This window comes from Meriones unguiculatus, chromosome 1, assembly GCF_030254825.1.
Source record: "Meriones unguiculatus strain TT.TT164.6M chromosome 1, Bangor_MerUng_6.1, whole genome shotgun sequence".
NCBI classification, from domain to species: Eukaryota; Metazoa; Chordata; class Mammalia; order Rodentia; family Muridae; genus Meriones; species Meriones unguiculatus.
In genome coordinates, this window is record NC_083349.1 from 138,759,095 (window position 1) to 138,777,714 (window position 18,620).

At 46.2% G+C, this 18,620-nt stretch overlaps 2 protein-coding genes across 5 annotated transcripts in view; one reads left to right on the forward strand and one right to left on the reverse strand.

Moving 5' to 3' along the window:
* Positions 1-1,507, reverse strand: part of Znf277 (zinc finger protein 277) — a 99,516-nt gene extending 98,009 nt beyond the window's left edge. Inside the window, exon 1 of one of the 2 annotated variants that reach the window (XM_060367442.1) lies at positions 1,367-1,507. In XM_060367442.1, coding sequence (XP_060223425.1) covers positions 1,367-1,457 — 91 coding nt within the window. In that variant the 5' untranslated portion in view covers positions 1,458-1,507. The remainder of the gene's footprint in view (positions 1-1,366) is intronic. The other variant, XM_060367448.1, reaches the window with a different exon arrangement.
* A 245-nt stretch (positions 1,508-1,752) lies between these two features.
* Dock4 (dedicator of cytokinesis 4) overlaps positions 1,753-18,620 on the forward strand; it is a 385,661-nt gene continuing 368,793 nt past the window's right edge. For 2 of the 3 annotated variants that reach the window (XM_060367426.1, XM_060367422.1), the window contains exon 1: positions 1,814-2,095. In XM_060367426.1, the coding sequence (XP_060223409.1) occupies positions 2,059-2,095 (37 nt within the window). In that variant the 5' untranslated portion in view covers positions 1,814-2,058. Of the gene's footprint in view, positions 2,096-18,620 lie in introns of all 3 variants that reach the window. The other variant, XM_060367419.1, reaches the window with a different exon arrangement.

Sequence of the window (18,620 nt, forward strand, 5' to 3'; positions counted from 1 at the left end):
GAGACAGGGTTTCTCTGTCTGTAGCCCTGGCTGTCCTGAAACTAGCTTTGTAGTTCAGGCTGGCCTTGAACTCACAGAGATCCGACTGCCTCTGCCTCCCAAGTGCTGGGATTAAGGGTGTGAGCCACCACACTTGGCTTCGTTTTTAATCTTAATGCCTCTGAATAAACTCTGTTTAAAATACTTAAGATTTAAACCTCTGTTTAAAATATTTATAACGAATTGTAAGAATAACTATTAACTCTTTAACGTTTTATGCTTTGGAGGTATTTGCAAATATTCGACTGAGTTAATCCTGAGAAAAAGTTTCAAAGTTTCCAGCTTTCTATTTTAAGATGGTTCGTCTCTGGAACTTCGGTATGCGCAAAAGCCTTTAACATAAGAATGGAATATACGGCTAAGCCAATGACAGGTCACTTACATGATGGGAATGTCACCCATGGGAAGTGGGAAGATGCTGCTGTTCATTTCTCTGGTACTGGGATTAAAACTTCGTACCAGATCTCGATTTACCTCTGAAGGCGAAAGGAAAAAGCAGCAAGGCCCGAGAGCCAAAGCTAACCCCCAAATCATGCCCATTACATGAAGAGAAGTTGGTGTGTTAAATTATACATTTAAACAAAAAGGGTGGGCCCGGAGCGGAGGGCCCAAAAGAAAAAGGCAGTCTACTTGTGTCTTTCAAAGTTGGATTTTTGATCTCTACAGTGGAGCTGAAGGAAAAATCAAAGTCAGGTAGATACAAAGTAGCTGTGATGATTTTCAAACCCCCTTTTAAGTACTTTGTGAAGGCTGGAGTGCATTTAATTCTCTTTTCTCCTTCTTTGAGAGCTTAGGACTTATGATCTCCCAGGGTCCACATTCAATTATGGAGCGCCTGAGAGCCAAAGGACACCGGAGATGCACACACCCTCTCCCTTTGGAGAGTACTACAAGGAGCAACCGGCAAACAAGTACGGGAGAGCCCAACCAGTCTCCAACTTGGAAACCCGCCCCAAACTAAATAAGACACCTTTCCAAAAGCTAAACTGGGCAAGCTGAGGAGGGCAAAGGGTATTGGCCAGGAAATAGCTGCTGATCCAAGCATCACAACCACACACGTGCAACCCAGACCTGACCCACACCCACTCGGCAGCGAGGGCAAAGCGTGGAATTCCCACCCGGAAGATGGCAAAGGGGGCTTTCCTGGCCTGCCTGAAGGCAGTTCTTCCTATCGCCCCCTCCCATCCCAGCCGGCCTCAGCCAAGCAACCGCGTCAGCCCCTCTCCGCCTGGCACCAGGGTGGTCTCAGAGCTGACCGGCTCCTAAGGTCCGAGCGGCACAGAAAAAGGAAGACGGGCCACCCGCACCCAAGGCGCAGTGCACTCACCTTCATGACCCACGTACCCGATTCCGCTGCGGACCCCTGCAGCATCCTCCAGCCGGTCCGCGTCGAGCCCCTGGGCCTCTGTAGCAGCCATTACCTGGACCAGCAGAAAGGGGCGGGCCGTGGGGGCGGAGCGGAGCGGGGAAGCACCAATAGAAACGCGCCTGAGGTCGAACGCCGACCCATTAAGGGCGTTTCTACACGCCTACGGCCTGTCGTCACACTCTGGACCAATAACATGCGGCGAGCATACCTAGTTGCCCCGCCCCTAACCACTGGAGCCGCGCCCCCTTCCGGTGCCGGGAGAGCAAGAACTACAACTCCCAGCATGCTGCGAGGCGGTGGGAAGGCGGCCCTGGAGGAGCCGCTGATGGGCGGGGGTGCGCCCGCGAGTGCCCCGGCGTGTTCGCTTAGTTCAGTGAATCAGAACAATGACTGCGCCGCCGGGTCCACGGGAGCGCGTCACAGGGCTGTGAGGAGCCGCGGCCGGCAGAGCGGCGGGCGGCGCAGCCTCGGCCGAGCGGTGTCAGTGGCCGCTCGCGAGCCCCGGGCGCAGCCGCTGCCCAGCGCCGCAGCCCGCGCGATCCACCGCGCTCCGGCGCCGCAGCTGCTCTTCGGGAGCCGTGCATTGTTGTGAGCCGCCGGAGGGGCGCGGGGGCTGCACAGTCCGGAACCCCTCGGAGCCCGGGAGAGCCATGTGGATACCTACGGAGCACGAGAAATACGGCGTGGGTAAGTGCTCGCGGGCGAACTTTTACCACGCTCCGGTCCTTGCCCCCGCGTAGCTCGCTCCGCGCCGGGCTGCAAATGCCAGGTCTTGGCACAGCACGGCGGGTCCCGGGCTTGGCCGCACCGGCCTCCGGCCGAGGGACGCGCGCTGGGGTCTCGCTCCCCGCCGCGCGCTGGGCGCCTCGAACCCGGTCCCGGAGCGTCGGGACAGCCGCTCCGGGCTCTGCTGGCGGAGTTTGGAGCGGCCGCGGGCGTGTTGCGTGTCAAGTTGGCAAGCGAAGCCAGCAGGGTTTCTCGCCCTCCAGCCTCTGCTGGCCCACAGCGGCAGAGAGACGGCAGTGGGCTGCAAGGATTTCCCGGGGTGATGGGGAGACCGCGAGCCGGCCGCCGGGACAGCCCCGAGCAGTCGGGGGGCGCGGAGCTCCTGCGGCCGGGGTCGGCGGAAGGTGGCACCGGGAGCCCCCGAGACAGACGGAGTCGGGACGCAGCCTCCTTCCTCCCTCTCCTCCCGGGTGTCTGGGGTGTGTGTTGCGGGCGGGGGTTGGTAAATTTCAACATCTGTGCTGCTGCGCTCTTTGGTCCTTGGAGGGGAACCGAGATTTCGGCAGCGTTGGTACTTCTGGCCGCCTTTCCCACCAGGGGCTGAGCGGCCGTGGGGGTCGCGAGGGCCGGCTGGAAAGTGTGCGGGAGGAGGGGGTCAGAAAGCTTGGCTCTTGGAGGCTGCGAGGCAGCCTTTCGGAGGGGACTGCCCTGGCACTGGTTCGGGAGAAGGAGGAACGGGATAGCGTTCACTGTTGTGTGCAAAGGTGAACAACAAAGGACATTAATGTTGACTGATGAATACAGGAGGCTCCCTTCCCTTCCCTCCTCCCTTTTCGGGAGGATTACAGTTCCCGTTTTTGTTGTTTGGTTTCAGCTGGGTCCCCCCTTGACAGTCACTCCTTTTAGGGTTGAGACTATTAAGAAGCCAGGCTCAATGACAAGCCTGAAGCGGCCAAATGCAATTATAACCTCCCAGAAGATCTAACAGAAAGAAAGCATTATGGATTTTACTGACAATCTTCATTTCCTATAATGCCCCGTCCTGCCGATTGGCGTTCTTCTTTTTATTGTGGACGGACCTAGTAATTTATGGGATACAGAGCTGTGTTTATGTTCTGAATTCATTCTCCTGTAATTAAAAAAAGAAAAAATCTGGAAAACCTTTCAAGGGAATCACAGGAGATCCGCCCCCCCCTCCACCCCCACCCGCACTTCGACTAGGGATGAGACTTTATCTACTGAAGTCGTGTTTTACAGGGGCTTCTTTCGGGCTGTGACTGGTTAGCTAGACAATAGTTTGTCGTGTACCCACCTTTGAGGAGGGTTTCCAGCTTCCGAGTCTTAGGGCTCACCCAGAAAGGTGTAGATAGGGGTTATTTTCCTCTCATTTCCCTCCTCTGGGGGATCAGGTAACCGTAGCAAGGAAGGAGGCATTTCTTGTCTGAGCTGATGAGGACTGGAGAGGGTTGCCTTCTGACCAGTCTTGACACCTGGTGCAGGAACCACAGACCCACCCAGGCGCGCTCTCCAGCTTGGAGTCAGTCCCAGAGGTTGTTTTTTTGCAAGTGTTAAATTATACAGATTATGGATGACATTTATTTTCTAGCTCGCCGCCGCATGCGCCAGGTCACAGCTGACATCGATTAGCTTTTCTCTGGCCTTTCTTTACAAGCTGTGGGCAGAGCTTAAAAACCTCTCTGGGATTTCCTGGGATGGCACCCCGATATGGTCAGCCAAGTGTCTGGTGTCTGGGGACACGGAGGCGTGGGATGCAGAGTAGGGTTAGGAGGTAAGGAGGTGAGCATGTTTGGGAAAGGGAGGTGCCAGCTACAATGAGGTGAGAACACAAAGGGAGTTCCTGCCCAGACTGTTGCTGAGGTTCGCACTCATGCAGTATCACATACTCAAGAGTATTAACGGTCTTTTATTATTAAGTTTTGAGCATTTGGCTTGTGGAATGCTTAGTCGTTTGAGAACCCATCTGTTAGGCAGGTGTGTGATGAAAATTTTGCTAGGATACTTGAGTGTGGACTTTCATTTTTCACTATGGTGAGTGGTATTTGGAGCTGCCTAGATTGCAAAATCTTATTTTTTTTTAAATCTCAGTTATGGTTTTTATTATAAAGGATATACTTATAATATAATTATATTTGGCTCACAGTAGGTATAGAAGTCAGTTTCCTTATTCTTTAAGAATGTAACTTAGAATACCCAAACTTTCAGTGTGTAATGTTTATTTTTGTAATGAAGCCTCTTAAGTACAGCCTTTTGTACAAATGACTGTATAATTCTTGATTGTACATGAAGCAAAATAATGGATAAAACCACTTAAAATTTGTGCTTGTAAGATGTACCAGTAGACATTCAAACCTGGCACATAAAAATTATTTTTAATGTTGAATTGATGAGTGAGCATGAAACAGTGTACACTTAGTCTCTGATCCTTGGTTGGTGTATCAGTAAAGCTTTAATCCTGAGAAATAAAGAGCCTTGCCTTAAAAAATCTGTTAGTAGCTGAGCCTGGTGGTGTAGACCTGCTTATGACCTCAGCTACTTAGGGGACTCAGGAAGCAGGTGCTATGCGCTTAAGGCCTGCCTGAGCTACAGCACCAACTCTAGGCTAGCAAGAGCATAAATACATATGCACGTGCAAACAAGCATGAATGACTGGAAATAAGATTAGTGGACACACTTCCCTAGTAAGCATGAGGCCGCAGACTGAGCCGCCAGTATTGCCAAGAAAAGAAGAAGGAGAAGGGGAAGAAGGGGAAGAAGAAGAAGAAGAAGAAGAAGAAGAAGAAGAAGAAGAAGAAGAAGAAGAAGAGGAAGAAGAGGTGGTCAAGTTTGAGGATGTGGCTCAGTGGTCCATCAGGAGAGCTGGAGTATGATGATAGACACATTTGTCTTAGGTAAAACTGGTTAGCTCCTTCTCTCATGTACACACTGGCACCCACGGCGTCACTGGAGGAAGTAATCTAACCCTTCTGAGCCTTGGCCTCTGGGGTCAGTGCTGCCCACGGTCTTCACAGGTGTGGATCCTGCAGAGCTCTTCCAACAGAATGTGTCCTTTGTTACAGATGGCATCAAGGGATAGCTAGGGCTTACTAGAGAGATGCTTTCTCTGTGACACAGCCCACATGGTTTAAAAGAAAATCAAAGTTAGCGAATGCCTCGTGGAAGGCTGCCAGAATCCAGGTGATTGCAGCTCCCTTTCTCAGTCTGTTTGATTCTGTTTCTCTGGGACGGGCTCCATAGGCAGTGACTCACGTATTTTTGCTCACCCACTTATTAAAGCCCTCCAGAGCTCTCTGTGCCTTTTGTACACGCTCCTCTGTTCTTGTGCTTCATACAGTGGTGGGCATCAGTTGAAAGAGAGTTAGAGCCATGTGTGTGCTTACTTCTTCACCATTTACACAGCAGTCTCAGGAGAGCCAGGGCATCTTCTGAGTGTCAGGCTGGGCCCTCTCATGCCTAAGTAGATGTTTTATCTCTGTGAGCCTGATTAAGCTTAGCCAGAGAATATGGGCTACCCAACAAAACAAAACCAAAAGAACGAAAACAAAGCAAAACAAAAGGAAGAAAAGGGGGAAAAAAGCCCCAGTGCACCTTAAAAAAACCAAACCCCCAAGCAAGCTGCTCTGAGGGTCAATACATGTCATTTTAAAAATAAAATATTACAGTCCTGATGTTACTGATCCTCACAAATATTCTTGTTCTGCATTTCTCCAGCAGTGCTTTTAGAACACATTGGGATAAGAATCAAATTCCTCGTCGAAGGGTCTTTAAATTCAGAGAAGAGGCACCTTCTCCATCTTGTTTAGCATCTTTAGTTCCCTTGGGAAGGGCTTGTGTGGGAGAGTTGGGAAGGTTACCTTTCCTCTTGGCTTTTGGCAGTTTCCTAGTTGTGCTCCTGCATTGTAGACAGATAATGCATAGAGCAGAATAGTTTGGGATTGTTGGTAACGCTGTGAGCCGGGTGCAGGCTCCATGCTGCAAGTGGGAAGAAAAGAATAATTAGAAGGGCTGAGCCGATGTTCTTGATCTAGCCTCCAGAGGCAACAGCCAGGAAAAGAGTTTCCTTCTTTTGGTCATTGTCCTATGTGATGATTCTTTCATAAGGTTTCCATGGTAACAGAGATGCTGTCCTTTCTCTTAGAAGCTGTTAGAGTAGCACCATAAAGATTACAAAATTTCAAGAAATGCATACTTTTCCTGTTTTGAGCTGTATTCATTACGATAACACTTTGAGAATTGTCTTTGATAATGTATGTCCAAGTTTTTCCCATGTTGACTTTATTCACAACTGTGAGCACACGTATCAGAAAACCATTTAACTAAGGCAGTAAAAAAGTTAGTAAAATAGCCTATTAATACAACATTTCTATTTGAAAAAATGTGATATTATTTTATGTGAGCCTGTTCTTTGAAACAGAGAAATAATTTACACCTAAGAGATGAGGAAACAGTAGCATCTATCCTCATTTAATGCTTTTAATCTTGCGATATCATCCTAGGAGAAATAATGAATTTCCTGCCCTGTTGTATATTAAGTGTGGTATAGAATCACACACATACAAGGGAAACCACATTTGCCCAAGTTCAATGTTATCTAGTCTTTTCCATTCAAGCTGGTCACTAAATCGACTCAATGACTTATTAATAGCTCCCAACTCACAGTCCGGAAAATACTAGTGCAATGCCACATGTATGAGGCTAGTTGCATTTAGAACTCAGACCTTGTTAGGTTTCTGTCAGGTTCTCTACATGGTGTTGGCATGGAGTTTTAACATTTTTTCTTTTTGTGTGGGCTTGTATGTGCTTGCATGTATGTGTATATATGTGTTTGCATGTGGGTGTGCACACTTAACATACTCAAGTGGAAGCCTAAGATTGATGTTAGGAGTATTCCCTTTCTCCAAAGTCCTGCTAACCAACTCCTTTTAAATTAATGACCTGTTCTTTTCCTGTGTGTGTGTGTGTGTGTGTGTGTGTGTGTAACTGAATTAGCTGAATTACTGTTGCCCTTATTTGCATATGTTTAGGATTGACCTCTTAAGATTGGAGCTTCATCCCTAAAAACAAACTTAACAAACCAGCAACTTTTCAACAACTGGTTCTTTGGTTCTTCCTCTGTCTGCAGCCACTGACTGCCTGTACGTCTTCAGCTAGGGCTGTGACCTTGTGACACCACCCCACCCCGGGCAAATAGACTGATGCTGTCTTTGCAGACCTTGTGCAGGCCGCCTAATTGTTAAGAGGTCATGGAATGCACCATGATGGTCCAGAAGACACTGTCACATGTCCTCTGGCTCTCACAAGCTCTTTGACCCTCCTTCTCGATGTTCCTTAAACATTAGATGTAGGGTTGTGTTATAGGTATTCCATTTAGGGCTGATGACCCCACGGTCACTTAGTCTTTGCATTATGACCTGTTGTGGATCTGTCTCACAGCCTCCATCTGCTTGGAAAAGGAGTTTCATTGGTGAGATGTGAAACTCGTACTGACCTCTGGCTATAAGGATGCATGTTTGTAATGCAGCTGGGAACTATATTACTTTAGTAACGTGGTGGTAGTGGGTTCTCCTACAGGGCCTGTGATCTCGCTAGCCACAGGTTTACAGCAGCAAGCCTGAGTTCCCTCTAGTGAGCAGACATTATGTCCCGTCAGATAACTCTTGGTTGCTGTGGAGACACAGATCCCACCATCCCATCATTGCACCACCGAGGATGTCTTTCTGATCCTGTCGTGTGGTTCCCAGGCTGTACAGCCTTCTTTGCAGTTTGCTTCATGCCTTCAAACACCATGACAGGTAGCTGTCAGAGAGGAGGCACCAGCTCAGGACTGGCTCGGTTTCTCCAAGTCCTGCGACTAGAGCATGTGGTTCCTTTCAGTGGGTTTGTTGCAGGCATGCTCCAGTAGTAACCAAGGTCCATGGCAATGGGCTGTGTGATGTTGAGGGTCTTTCTTAACATAGCTGATCTCTGTGGGGTCAGCGAGAGCCCCTTCACACCATTCTTTTTCTCCGTGCTCCCTGCATAGACAATCACTGAGATATATGGCCAGTGGCTGGTGTGCTGGGTAGTTTAAGTTGACACAGGCTAGACTCACCTGTGAATAGGGACCCTCAGTTGAGAAGATGCCTCTGTTTGATTGGCCTGTGAGCACCTATGTGGAGCATTTTCCAAATTGCCAGTTGATGCAGGAAGGCCCAGCCCACTGAGGGCGGCACCATCTCTAGGCAGGTGGGCAGTGTTGTGTGAGGAGAGTAGCTGAACAAGGTGGAGAGAGCATGCCAGCGAGCATTGTTCCCTCAGTGATGGACTGTAATATGGAAGTGTAAGCCAAATAAGCCCTTCCTTCTCCCAGTTTGCTTTGCGTCATGGTGTTGATCTCAGCAAAGGAAAGCAAAATAGGACAGTAAGGCAAGTCATTTTTTGGGCTTTTGTGTGTTTGTTTGTTTTGTTTCTCTGGGTAGCCTGGCTGTCCTGGACTCGCTTTGTAGACCAGGCTGGCCTCATACTCACAGAGATCTTCCTGCCTCTGCCTCTTTGAGTGCTGGGATTACAGGTGTGCAACACCACACCTGGCCATTTCCTGTGCTTTAAAGAAACCTCTCCTGATCACTTTTTGGAGCAACAGGTGGTCATATAGGAAATACTTATTTTCCCTACAAGCTGAACTAGTTAAGCTTACTTATTTAGATATAGGAAAAGAATAAAGAACTGTAGTTTCCCAAGCATATCTCCATTTAGCTAATTTAACTTTACTTAAGGACAACTGTTGTGGTCCCGGACATTAACAAAAGATGTGTGATAAGATGTGGATACCCACTAACAAGATGAAAACCACTCAAAAGTGTTAATGTATTTTGATGATTTCGTTGTGGTAAAACTGTTAAGCAGTACTGTGCTGATTGTAGTTTCTCATGATCCTTTTGGAGCCTTCTTATGGACTTATGTATAATATATGTCTTGGTTACTTTCCTATTGCTGTGATAAACACCATGACCAATGTGACTTTTTTTAAGTTTATTACCTTTATTTTCTGTTCATTGGTGTCTTACTGGTATTTATGTCTATGTAAGAACATCAGATATTGGAGTTAAGAACAGTTGTGAGCTGTCATGTGGGTGCTGAGCCATCTCTCCAGCCCCCAAAGCAACTTCTAAAAGAACGTGTTTCATTGGCTCACAGTTTCAGAGGTTTAAAATCCATGATGGTAGATGGAATGCCATGATGATAATGGACTAAACCTCTGAAACTGTAAGCTAGCCCCAGTGAAATGTTCGCCTTTAGAAGAGTTGCCACGGTCGTGGTGTCTCTTCACAGAAATAGAACCCTAACTAAGGTAGAAGTGTTCAGTGACTTGTCAGGGGTCACACAGAAGGGTTGGAAGAAGGCTTGCATAAACTACTCTCTTAGGCATTATGCTGAATTATCTGAGGTGATAGTCACTAAGAGGACATTTGGTAATTCTACTCCCCAAAGTATACTTGGGGGAAACAACAATCCCAAAACCAAATAGGAGCAAACACTGTATGTACATAGCTGTCCTTTACCGTATTGCCTGTGAAACAGCATGAATTAATTACCTTAGGATAGTTTAGGCTATGAGCACATCAGAATATACATGGGATATTATAAAAATATGCTTTAAAAGTATATAATCCAGGTATTAAGTATTGAGTTTCTAATTATGGAAAGCAAAGAGTAGGGTAAAAAATTTATAAGACGAATAACAGAGATCTAGTTGTTGCACAAACAAGACTTGTTACATATTAGTAAATTCTCATTCTTTTTTCAATACGAAATATTCATGTATCTATGAATGCGCAATGAATGTGCATACGCACCTATTGCTTATGAGGATGGCATAAAAATGAGTGAGTGGTTGCTACCATAACCGATGAGTTATAAGTACTTGGTTTGGTTACCAATTTTCAGCATGGCAAGGTGTGGACGGAGCAGTGTCGTGGCACAACTCTGTAAGCCCAGGAAGTTCAGGAGGCTGAGGCAGGAAGATGAGAGTTTGAGGCCAGGGACCCATGAGACTTTTCTTAAAGAAACAGCTAGATCAAGAAACTAATTGGCCAGCCAGCAAAGGAAATGCGGATGGAATCTGAGAGGTAGGTAGGAAAGAAAAGCAGTGGGGCTTCAGAGCTGAGCATTAGGGGTTGGAGAAAAGCCTAGCGTGTCATCCTAGTGAGTTGTGGATAGTCCAGCAAAAATCCAGACAGGGAGGTTTAACAATGGAAATTATTTCCCACTGTGCCGGAGACTGCAAGCCAAGATCAAGATGCTAGCTAGCTCGCTTTTTGCTTGCAAGTGGTCACTTGTGCTGTGGCCTGGTAGAGCTGGACAAAGCAAAACCTCTCCTTCCTCTTTTCATAACTTTACAAATGCCACTGTGAAGACTCAACCCAATGACCAAATTATCACTCAAAGACTTCATCTTTAAATACTGTCGCCTTCAGGGTTAGCATCTCTGTATGTTAACTTTATTCCAAGCGTACAGCCTATATCAGGTGGTAGTTTCTGCTTGCGTACCCTGATGAATACTGTCTTGTGTTCAGTAAATGAGACTTTTTTGCCTAGGTGAAACAAGCTTATAATGTTCCTGTAAGGGTTTTGTTTGGGCCACTTTGAGTTAAGATACCTGAAAAGCCTCGCTAGGCACCACAGGCACCCATGTGGTGCACAGACATACATGCAGGCAAAAATAAAGAAAAATAACTAAAAAAATATACAGTTTGCATTTGCAAACTACACCATAGTAAACCTGGGAGAAAAGCAGGAATGAAAAGCAATTGGCGGTGCTGTTGTTGCTTTCTTTCTCTTAGTAAGCAGGGCAGTTTCAAAGACTGGGAGTGACTGGGAGGTTTGCGGGAGGACCAGCCTTCTAGCACACCAGCTTTGAGGTAGAACAGACATATTCAGCTTGGAGCATATCCTTTTCTGCCAATGACATCTGTGGTTCTTCTCTTTCCACCCCATTTTTTTTTTTTTTAAGTTTCTGAGATATGACTCCTTCCAGGAAGAACTGGGATGGGAAAGTGGGTGGGAGGGAAGATGAAAGCAGTCTGCAGAGGATGCTGCTTTGCTTGTGAGAAATGAACTGTGCTCTGCATGGCAAAAGTGATTGAGTAGATGGATGCCCCTGAAATGTTACAATAACCGAGCTTACTTGTGTCCTTTTTTTTTTTTGAGTGTGTGTATCTGTTGGTGATAGGAAAGGAAGCAGCAGCAGCGGGGTAGGAGATGAACCCACCACCCCCAACAGTGGCGCTGCTACAAGATGACTTCTGAGCAGGGACTCTAGGTTGGAGCTGTCTTTGCACACCAGCCAGCCTCTGAACAAACACCTGAAAGTGGAAGGCACCCCGCCTTTATTTTTAGTGCTGCCCTTAGTTAGCACTTGTGAAGAGGTTTAAGACTCAGGTTACTTTAGCTAGTGGTCACATTTGCATCCATAAGCATGAAGAGGGAAAGCCACTAAATTGTAAAAGCTGGGATCTGACACCAGCTGAGTGAATGAAAACATGCCTTCTTCTCGGCTGCTGAGGGAAAGAGGAGAGCATGATATTTTGAAGACTACCAGTGCCTGTGTGGTTCTCTTTAGGAGGCGTCACCTGGGAATATGCCGAGGGAAAAGGTGGCAGGAGGGGGCTGGCAAGAACCCTGCAGGAAACGAAATTCGAACACTGTGTGAGCTTCAAAATGGGATCCCACAAAGTTGTGCAACATTTTTGTAAATCAAACAGTTTATTTTTCATTTTTATTTGGTTATCAATTGGACACTGACCTAAAAATATCTACCAGCAATCTGGCAGACGTGTAGTGATTTAGTTCCATGTCTTCCTGTATATCGAATGTGAGAGGCCTACCTGTCATTGGCAACAAAGAGCAGACAGGTTTGGGAGCATGGGAGCATGCATGGGCAGTGCCTAAAAATAGCCTGGGCAGGAGAGTATCCGCCACCTGGGGAGGAGGTGTCTGCCCTCCGTTTTCCTGAGGCAGCCAGAGTTAGTGGAGAGGTCTGTGAGCCTCCTTGGCTCTGGGTTTAGCCAGGCACCTGAAGAAATAGAGAAACTTAAAACCTGGAAAAAGAAAAGAAAAAAAAAAAAAAAAGAAAAAAAAAACATTTTGGTAAAGATGCAGAAGAGACTGCTGAAGTTTCCTGCAGAGATCTGTATGAAAAAATATCAAGAATAATGTGGGAAAACTTCAACAAAACTGTGCATTTAATACTTCTATCAGTGGCAAACAGAATATGGTTCTGAACACTAAATATGTATGTTTTGGCACTGAAGTCAGCAGGGAAATGTGTGTGTGTGTGTTTGTGTGTATGTTCTCATATATATATATATATATATATATATATATATATATATATATAGTTACATAGTGGTTATAGTAAATTTAAAAAGAGGAAAATATTTAGGAAAGGAATTAGAATGCTAGTATTGTTATAACCAGTAGCTACAAATGACATAGCTATAAAGGGACTTTCTTCTTTTCAGTAACTTCTGAAATTAACATGAATTTCTTTTATAATCAGAACAACTGGGGCTGGAGAGATGGCTCAGTGGTTGGGGGCCCTGGCCATTCTTCCAGGAATCTCAGGCTCAACTTCCAGCACCACCGTGGTGGCTCACGGACCCTTTAGGAAGCACTATCTCATGAAGAGGATTTCCTTCCCGGGTTAGCATTGGACTGTTGGAAGCTTCATCAGGACAGCCTAGCTGTGGCTAGTTCTTCATGTCCAGGAAGGACCCTGTTGCCAACGTTTCAAAGTGGCTCACCCTGCCAGGTGAGGGCTTCGTACGGCTGCCCTGTCCATGTCCCAGATGCTAGTGTGACTCTTTGCGTCCAGATGGCCTTGACTTTGGGAAGTAAAAAGCTAAGTAGAGTGTGTTTGAAAAAAAATGACTTCAAATGAATTCACACGGAGATAAAAATGGTACCCTCTGCTAGGAGCGTTTGCTCAGCAGCCTGATGTTGCTGGCCCTGCTCACTCCGCCTCATCCTGTACCTGTCCTGTGAGATGTGGCCCTGGGAAAGTTATGCCAGAGAAGCCTTTCTGCAGAGTCGCCCACTTGAAGGTTTCACTTAGTGCTGACAGGAATGATGGCTTCTGCATGAGTGCTGTGGATCCAGTGTGTTCCCTGCAAATTCTATGTGTTGAATCCCTAACTCCCAACGTGGCTGTCTTTGGAGAAAGGAAGTAATCAAGATGAAATGAAGTCATAAGGGTGGGGCTTATGGGATTGCCATTTTAACGAAGAAGCTCTAGAGAGCTCTCTGGATCCCTGCACACTCAGGAATGTCATTAGCGTGCACAGGGAGGTGGTGGCATTGTACACCATGAAGAGTGCTCTCCCAGGAGCCAGCCTTGCTGGATGATGACCAAGACATTCATCCTCTAGAACCAACACATAAGCACCACCAAGCCTGTGCTTTTCTGTTATGGCAGCTCAGGCTAAGACAGAAAATGAGAAATTTTAGATATCATGGGAGAGATACAAAGAAAAAGAGAAGAAGTATTCTTGACCTCATTGTAATCCATGTTGACCTTTTCAGGACCAGAAACCTACTCCCCTGACTGTACCCCAAGAAGCAGGGACCTACTGGAGTCAGACTCTTTGAAGATTCTCCTTTCCCGATTAGTGGAACAAGGTTAGGTTTATATTTATCTGCAGTTTTGCAGAGTCACTTACAGTCTTGAGTTATATCATTCTGGGTCCCTTCAAAGCGACCAAGACAGTCTTCAAACGCTTTATTTCTCGTGCTGCAATTATCAGTAAAGAACGGGGATGACTTTTAGCCATCTAGGTTGGCATTCAAGGCAGGTCAATGTAGTTTCATGGTGAAGAATTTGGGTTGGGAGCATCATTTCAGGTGCATGTTGTGTTGGAAAAACCTGTCTGTAGAGTACAGCACCCTGAAGAGAGAAGCAATATTTGGAAGATTTTTTTTTTCCTTTCATATTTTGCTATCCTTAAGTGTGTGTTCCTGAGTGGACTCAGTATAACCTTTTATAAGTTGCCCTGTTGTGTTTTTTTTTTTTTTTATCCCCAGGGACAAGTGCAAAGGTGATTATTGTTTTAATGTACCTACTGCTAACGAAGCAGGCAGCATTTGATGCTTTCCCTTCAGAGGTATAGCACTGAATCTCTGGGCAAGTGAAGGAGCTAGTTTATAGCTGTATTTCATTTAATGTATGAACACCTCTTCAAAGTGGGTATCATCTGCCTTTATTTCAGTGTTTACTTCCTATAGCAATATTACAGGAACCCAGAGGAGTCAGCACAGAGATTAAGGCAGAGCCTTCAGACTTTAAAGTGAAAATCAGGACTTGGGATGGTGGTGCTGTTCATGTTCATTGTTGAGGAAACAGCCCTGAAGAGGCAGTGTCTCATATCCTGGAGAACTCTGAAGTTGTGCAAGAGAATGGAGGTTCTCCTTTGAAAATCCTCTTGCAGGCATGAGTCACCGGCTGATATGTTTGTCCAGTATAAACACCTGAGTGGAACTGTACTTTAAATAGCTGGAAATCTTTTTCCTCTTCCTCTGTGTCACCTCCCCCATGCCTGTCATCTGACCTATCTTGGACAATGGTTTATCTTTTTTTTTTTTTTTTTTTTTTGTAGTTTCTTTCTAACTCTGGGCAGAGGAAGAAAACAAGATTTAGCATGAGTTCTCCTTCAAGAGAATTTTTTGAGCTTCAAATAAAACCTCTAGTATATGTTTAAATTATAGGAAACTAAGTATGGGTGGGCAGAGGCAAAGAAAACAAAAAAATTAAACTGAATTTCACGTGAAAATTTAAAGCAGTGAGGCAGCCTGGTACCATGCATGCATTCAAGCCCTGCAGCAAGTCATTTGCTCAAGGGATGCAGCTGGGAAGGCCTGATACTTAGAAGAGCAGATGAGTCAAGACTCAGAGCCCTCTCCTGCTTAGAAGACCTGGGGCTAGAATCTGGAGGCGCAGCCCAAAGGCTTTGAGTTTCTGTGCACAGTGAGGACTTGTTAAGCATTCTTCCTTCAGCCTTATATGAAATCAATGTCCACCTTGTCCTTTTGCTATCTTATTAGACTTTACTAGTTGAGGTCATCCTGTTTTCTGTTGTGCTGTTGAGAACAGAGGTGCTGGAGAGGCCTCCAGCAGGATCATCGGGTGGAAGTGGGTAGAGGGTAGAGTAAGCTTAGGAAAATAAGAACCAGGGACCAGACAGGACCTCGTGCTTCAGGGAAATCAAAGCATGTTTGAACAGGTCAGGTTAGACCTGGGAGTAAGGACCCAGTCTTCAGTGACTCCGGGTAACTGTATGGTGCAGGGGAAGAAGGGAAGAGGGTCACATGGCACATGTGAGCCTGAGAACCTCCCTCCTGCTCCCTCAGGGACCTCTCGCTCCACCCGTGCCTACCCAGGAGCCTCATCCTGTGTGGCCGAGGAGCTGGTATGCTGCAGCGGCAGCTCTTTCAGCTAAATTACTGCTGTAGCCTCCTAATTTGCCTCCTTCCTACACTTAGCTCTGTCTAGTATGTGCTTCCACGTGAGCCGTCTGACCTTTTTGAAAAGCAGATTTGGTGAAGTGGGTCATTGTGGTGGGGACTGTAGTGTTTCCTTCCCGTCAGGCTCTAGAGCCCAAAGCCCTTCCATGCCTGTGGGTTTCTTCCTAAGTTGGTATCCGGCTGTAGTTCTGTCCTGTCTGCTGTTGAGCACTTCTTCTTCTTTCCCCTTGTGCTCCATCCTAGGGATCCAATTTCTGCTCCCCAGAGGTTCAATGCTCCCTAGGACTCAAGACCTCTGCGTTTACTGGCCAACCAGCTCTCTCTCAAATTCTTACCTGGCACGTGGAACTGCAAACTCTTTAATAAGACATTTCCTGTGCCAGCTTGTCCCTCCTGTGCCACATCTGTGTCTGAAGCTGCTTCTGCAAGGCCCTTGTTCCACTGTCTTTGAGCAGTTCACTTTTGCCACAGTCCAGTGAAGCCCTGAGGCTAGAGATGGTGGGCTGTTGTTTGGCTCTGATCTCCCAGGAGGAGCACAGAACTAACGCATAGCGTGTACACTACATGTTGGGTAGATGAATGGATTGGTTCGTCAGATGAAGAGGGAGAAAGCTTTAAGCTCAGTGTGGCGGTCGTTCATTGTGACCCTTTTCCAGCTTGCCGAGGGTGTGCGAACCGTGCTGTAAGCAGATAAGGACAGTGCTGGGGCGGCGTGCCCCACACCCTAGAGTGCTGGCTGAGCAGAGGAAGACAGGTGCAGCCCAGAGAGGTGTCTGAAAGTAGCTACATAAAAATCCAAAGCGAGTCTCTTCCTTATGTGTGCATGTAAAATACCATACACAGAAAACCCAGATAGAGAATAAAAACGAGGCTACCAAGGCGACTTCACACAGAAACGTGTCGCTAACCACCGAGCCTCAGAGACAGGACTGGATTATAATTTCATTTATCGTTGTACCTTCTATTCTGAACATAGTCTTTGTTGTGCAAGTTGTCATTTTGTGGTTATTAAATAATAAAAATGCAAAAAAGTTTTATTTGGTCTCTCTATATATACAGGTCTAATTTTTTAGTAGAGTATTTAAAAGTGAAATCTGGACACAAATCCTTTACATCTGGGCTCATTTAAAGATGTTCCCTCACATCTGGGTGTCACATGCTCTGGCTATCATGTAACTCTACCTTGAACACAATCTTCAGGCATATCCTGAATCTTTCACATTCTCAATGCTTCCTGCACGTTGATATTTTTCTAAGCCTGTGTGGATTTCAATTCGCAACAGATCTACCCAGCACTCTGCAATAGGTATGTTCCAGGAACCCCGTCTTTATGAAAAGACAGAAACAGAGCTCTTAACAAATATGATAATATTGGCTAGCCATCATGAGAAGAGTGTGTCCACTCTATTGAATGACCATAACAAAGTGCAGAATTAGATATGGCATGCAGAAACAAACAAAACTTAAAGCAACAATGATAAAACCATCACAGTGATTTATAGCTTCCAGCTTTTAACTTTCCTTGTTAGGAACGTTTTATTCATTGGAACCTTTATTCAGCACAGCCTGTCACACACTGTGGGTGCCACTGCAGGCCGTGCTGGGCACATGACTGCTGGATTTGAGGATAGGCTAGGCAGTGGGGACACTTTTCAGATGCTTGATGTAGTATGACATGGATTGCAGGAATGCTGCCTCTGTTCTCGGTGGACACCATGTCAATGTAAAAAGTGCGAATTTTCTAGGAGCGAATGAGGTTTTGTGGATTTTATGTTTCAAGATTCTATACAAGAGTTTCTTCAAACAACTGTGAAAATCTAAGTTTGAAAACCACGGATGTTGTGAAAAGATTGGCATATTTCAGATAAAAATCTTAAGTTCTGTTCCAGGAAGCTTTGAAGTAATCATGTTTCACCTGATGAACTGGCCCGAGGAGGGAGTAGAGAAGTCGTCTGGCTTGGGGGTGTTCATTGTCATAGAGTTTCTGCAGTTCCCATTACAGGTAGCATGTGCCGTGGTTGACACCACAATGTACTAAAACCGTCTGTGTCTGGAAAACATGTGTGATCCCCTCGTTCTGTATAGTGCCCATTTGCAGAGGTTGACGGGAGTTCATTCTGTGAAAGGAGGAGCCTGGGGTTCTGATTTGGCTTCTTTCGTGATAATGGTGTGAACTTCAGCAAGGCATCTATCTTCTTAGGCCTCAGCCAGAAAATGAGAGAGCTGCATGAGGTGGTTTCTGGGTTCTCTTCAGAGTCTCGGGGCAGGCCAACCAGGTGGCAGTGGCGTGCCTGCAATAGTCTGTACGCTGTTTCTGTGTTCAGGGATGGAGGCATGGTAGATGAGCTCTCTCCTGCCTGTGCCAGTGTCTTCTACCTGCCACTTGCTACATTTGCAGTGACGGTGCTGCCTTGACCTCTGGGGTAATCCCAGAAGGTTTGGGCTGGTGAGCTTTAGGATTTGATATGTCCTGTAACAGACTCCATTTCTCCCTCCCAAATCTCCTGTCCTCTTATAAGGCACTGCCAGGGAAGTCAGTTTACTCAAGTGATAAGCTGTAGATTCTGTTTTTGAGACACGTTTGAAGAAAATATTGGTTAATGGGGTCAGTTTGGAAAGAATTCAGTTTCCTTTTCTGAAAGGTTTTCTTGTTATTGGAGAAGAGCCCAGGAATGAAACGTATTAGTTAACTGTCAAGAAACAAAGAATCACTGTAGATCTCATTCCACATCCAAATTACAGCACTCACCAGCAGCGACATGCAAGGTTGGGCAGATTTCACTGACTGCCTGCATTTACTCCTCTAATTGGAAAAAATTGGGACTATTAATCATAGTGACACAAAGCAAAATGTCATCATGGCATGACATTCTTATTTTCCACCTGAGAAATGGTGGCTTCCGTGAGTAAAATCATTCTCTGTTGCCCTGTCTCCCTTGCCATTTCCTTCCTGGCCATGGTTCTCCGGGGT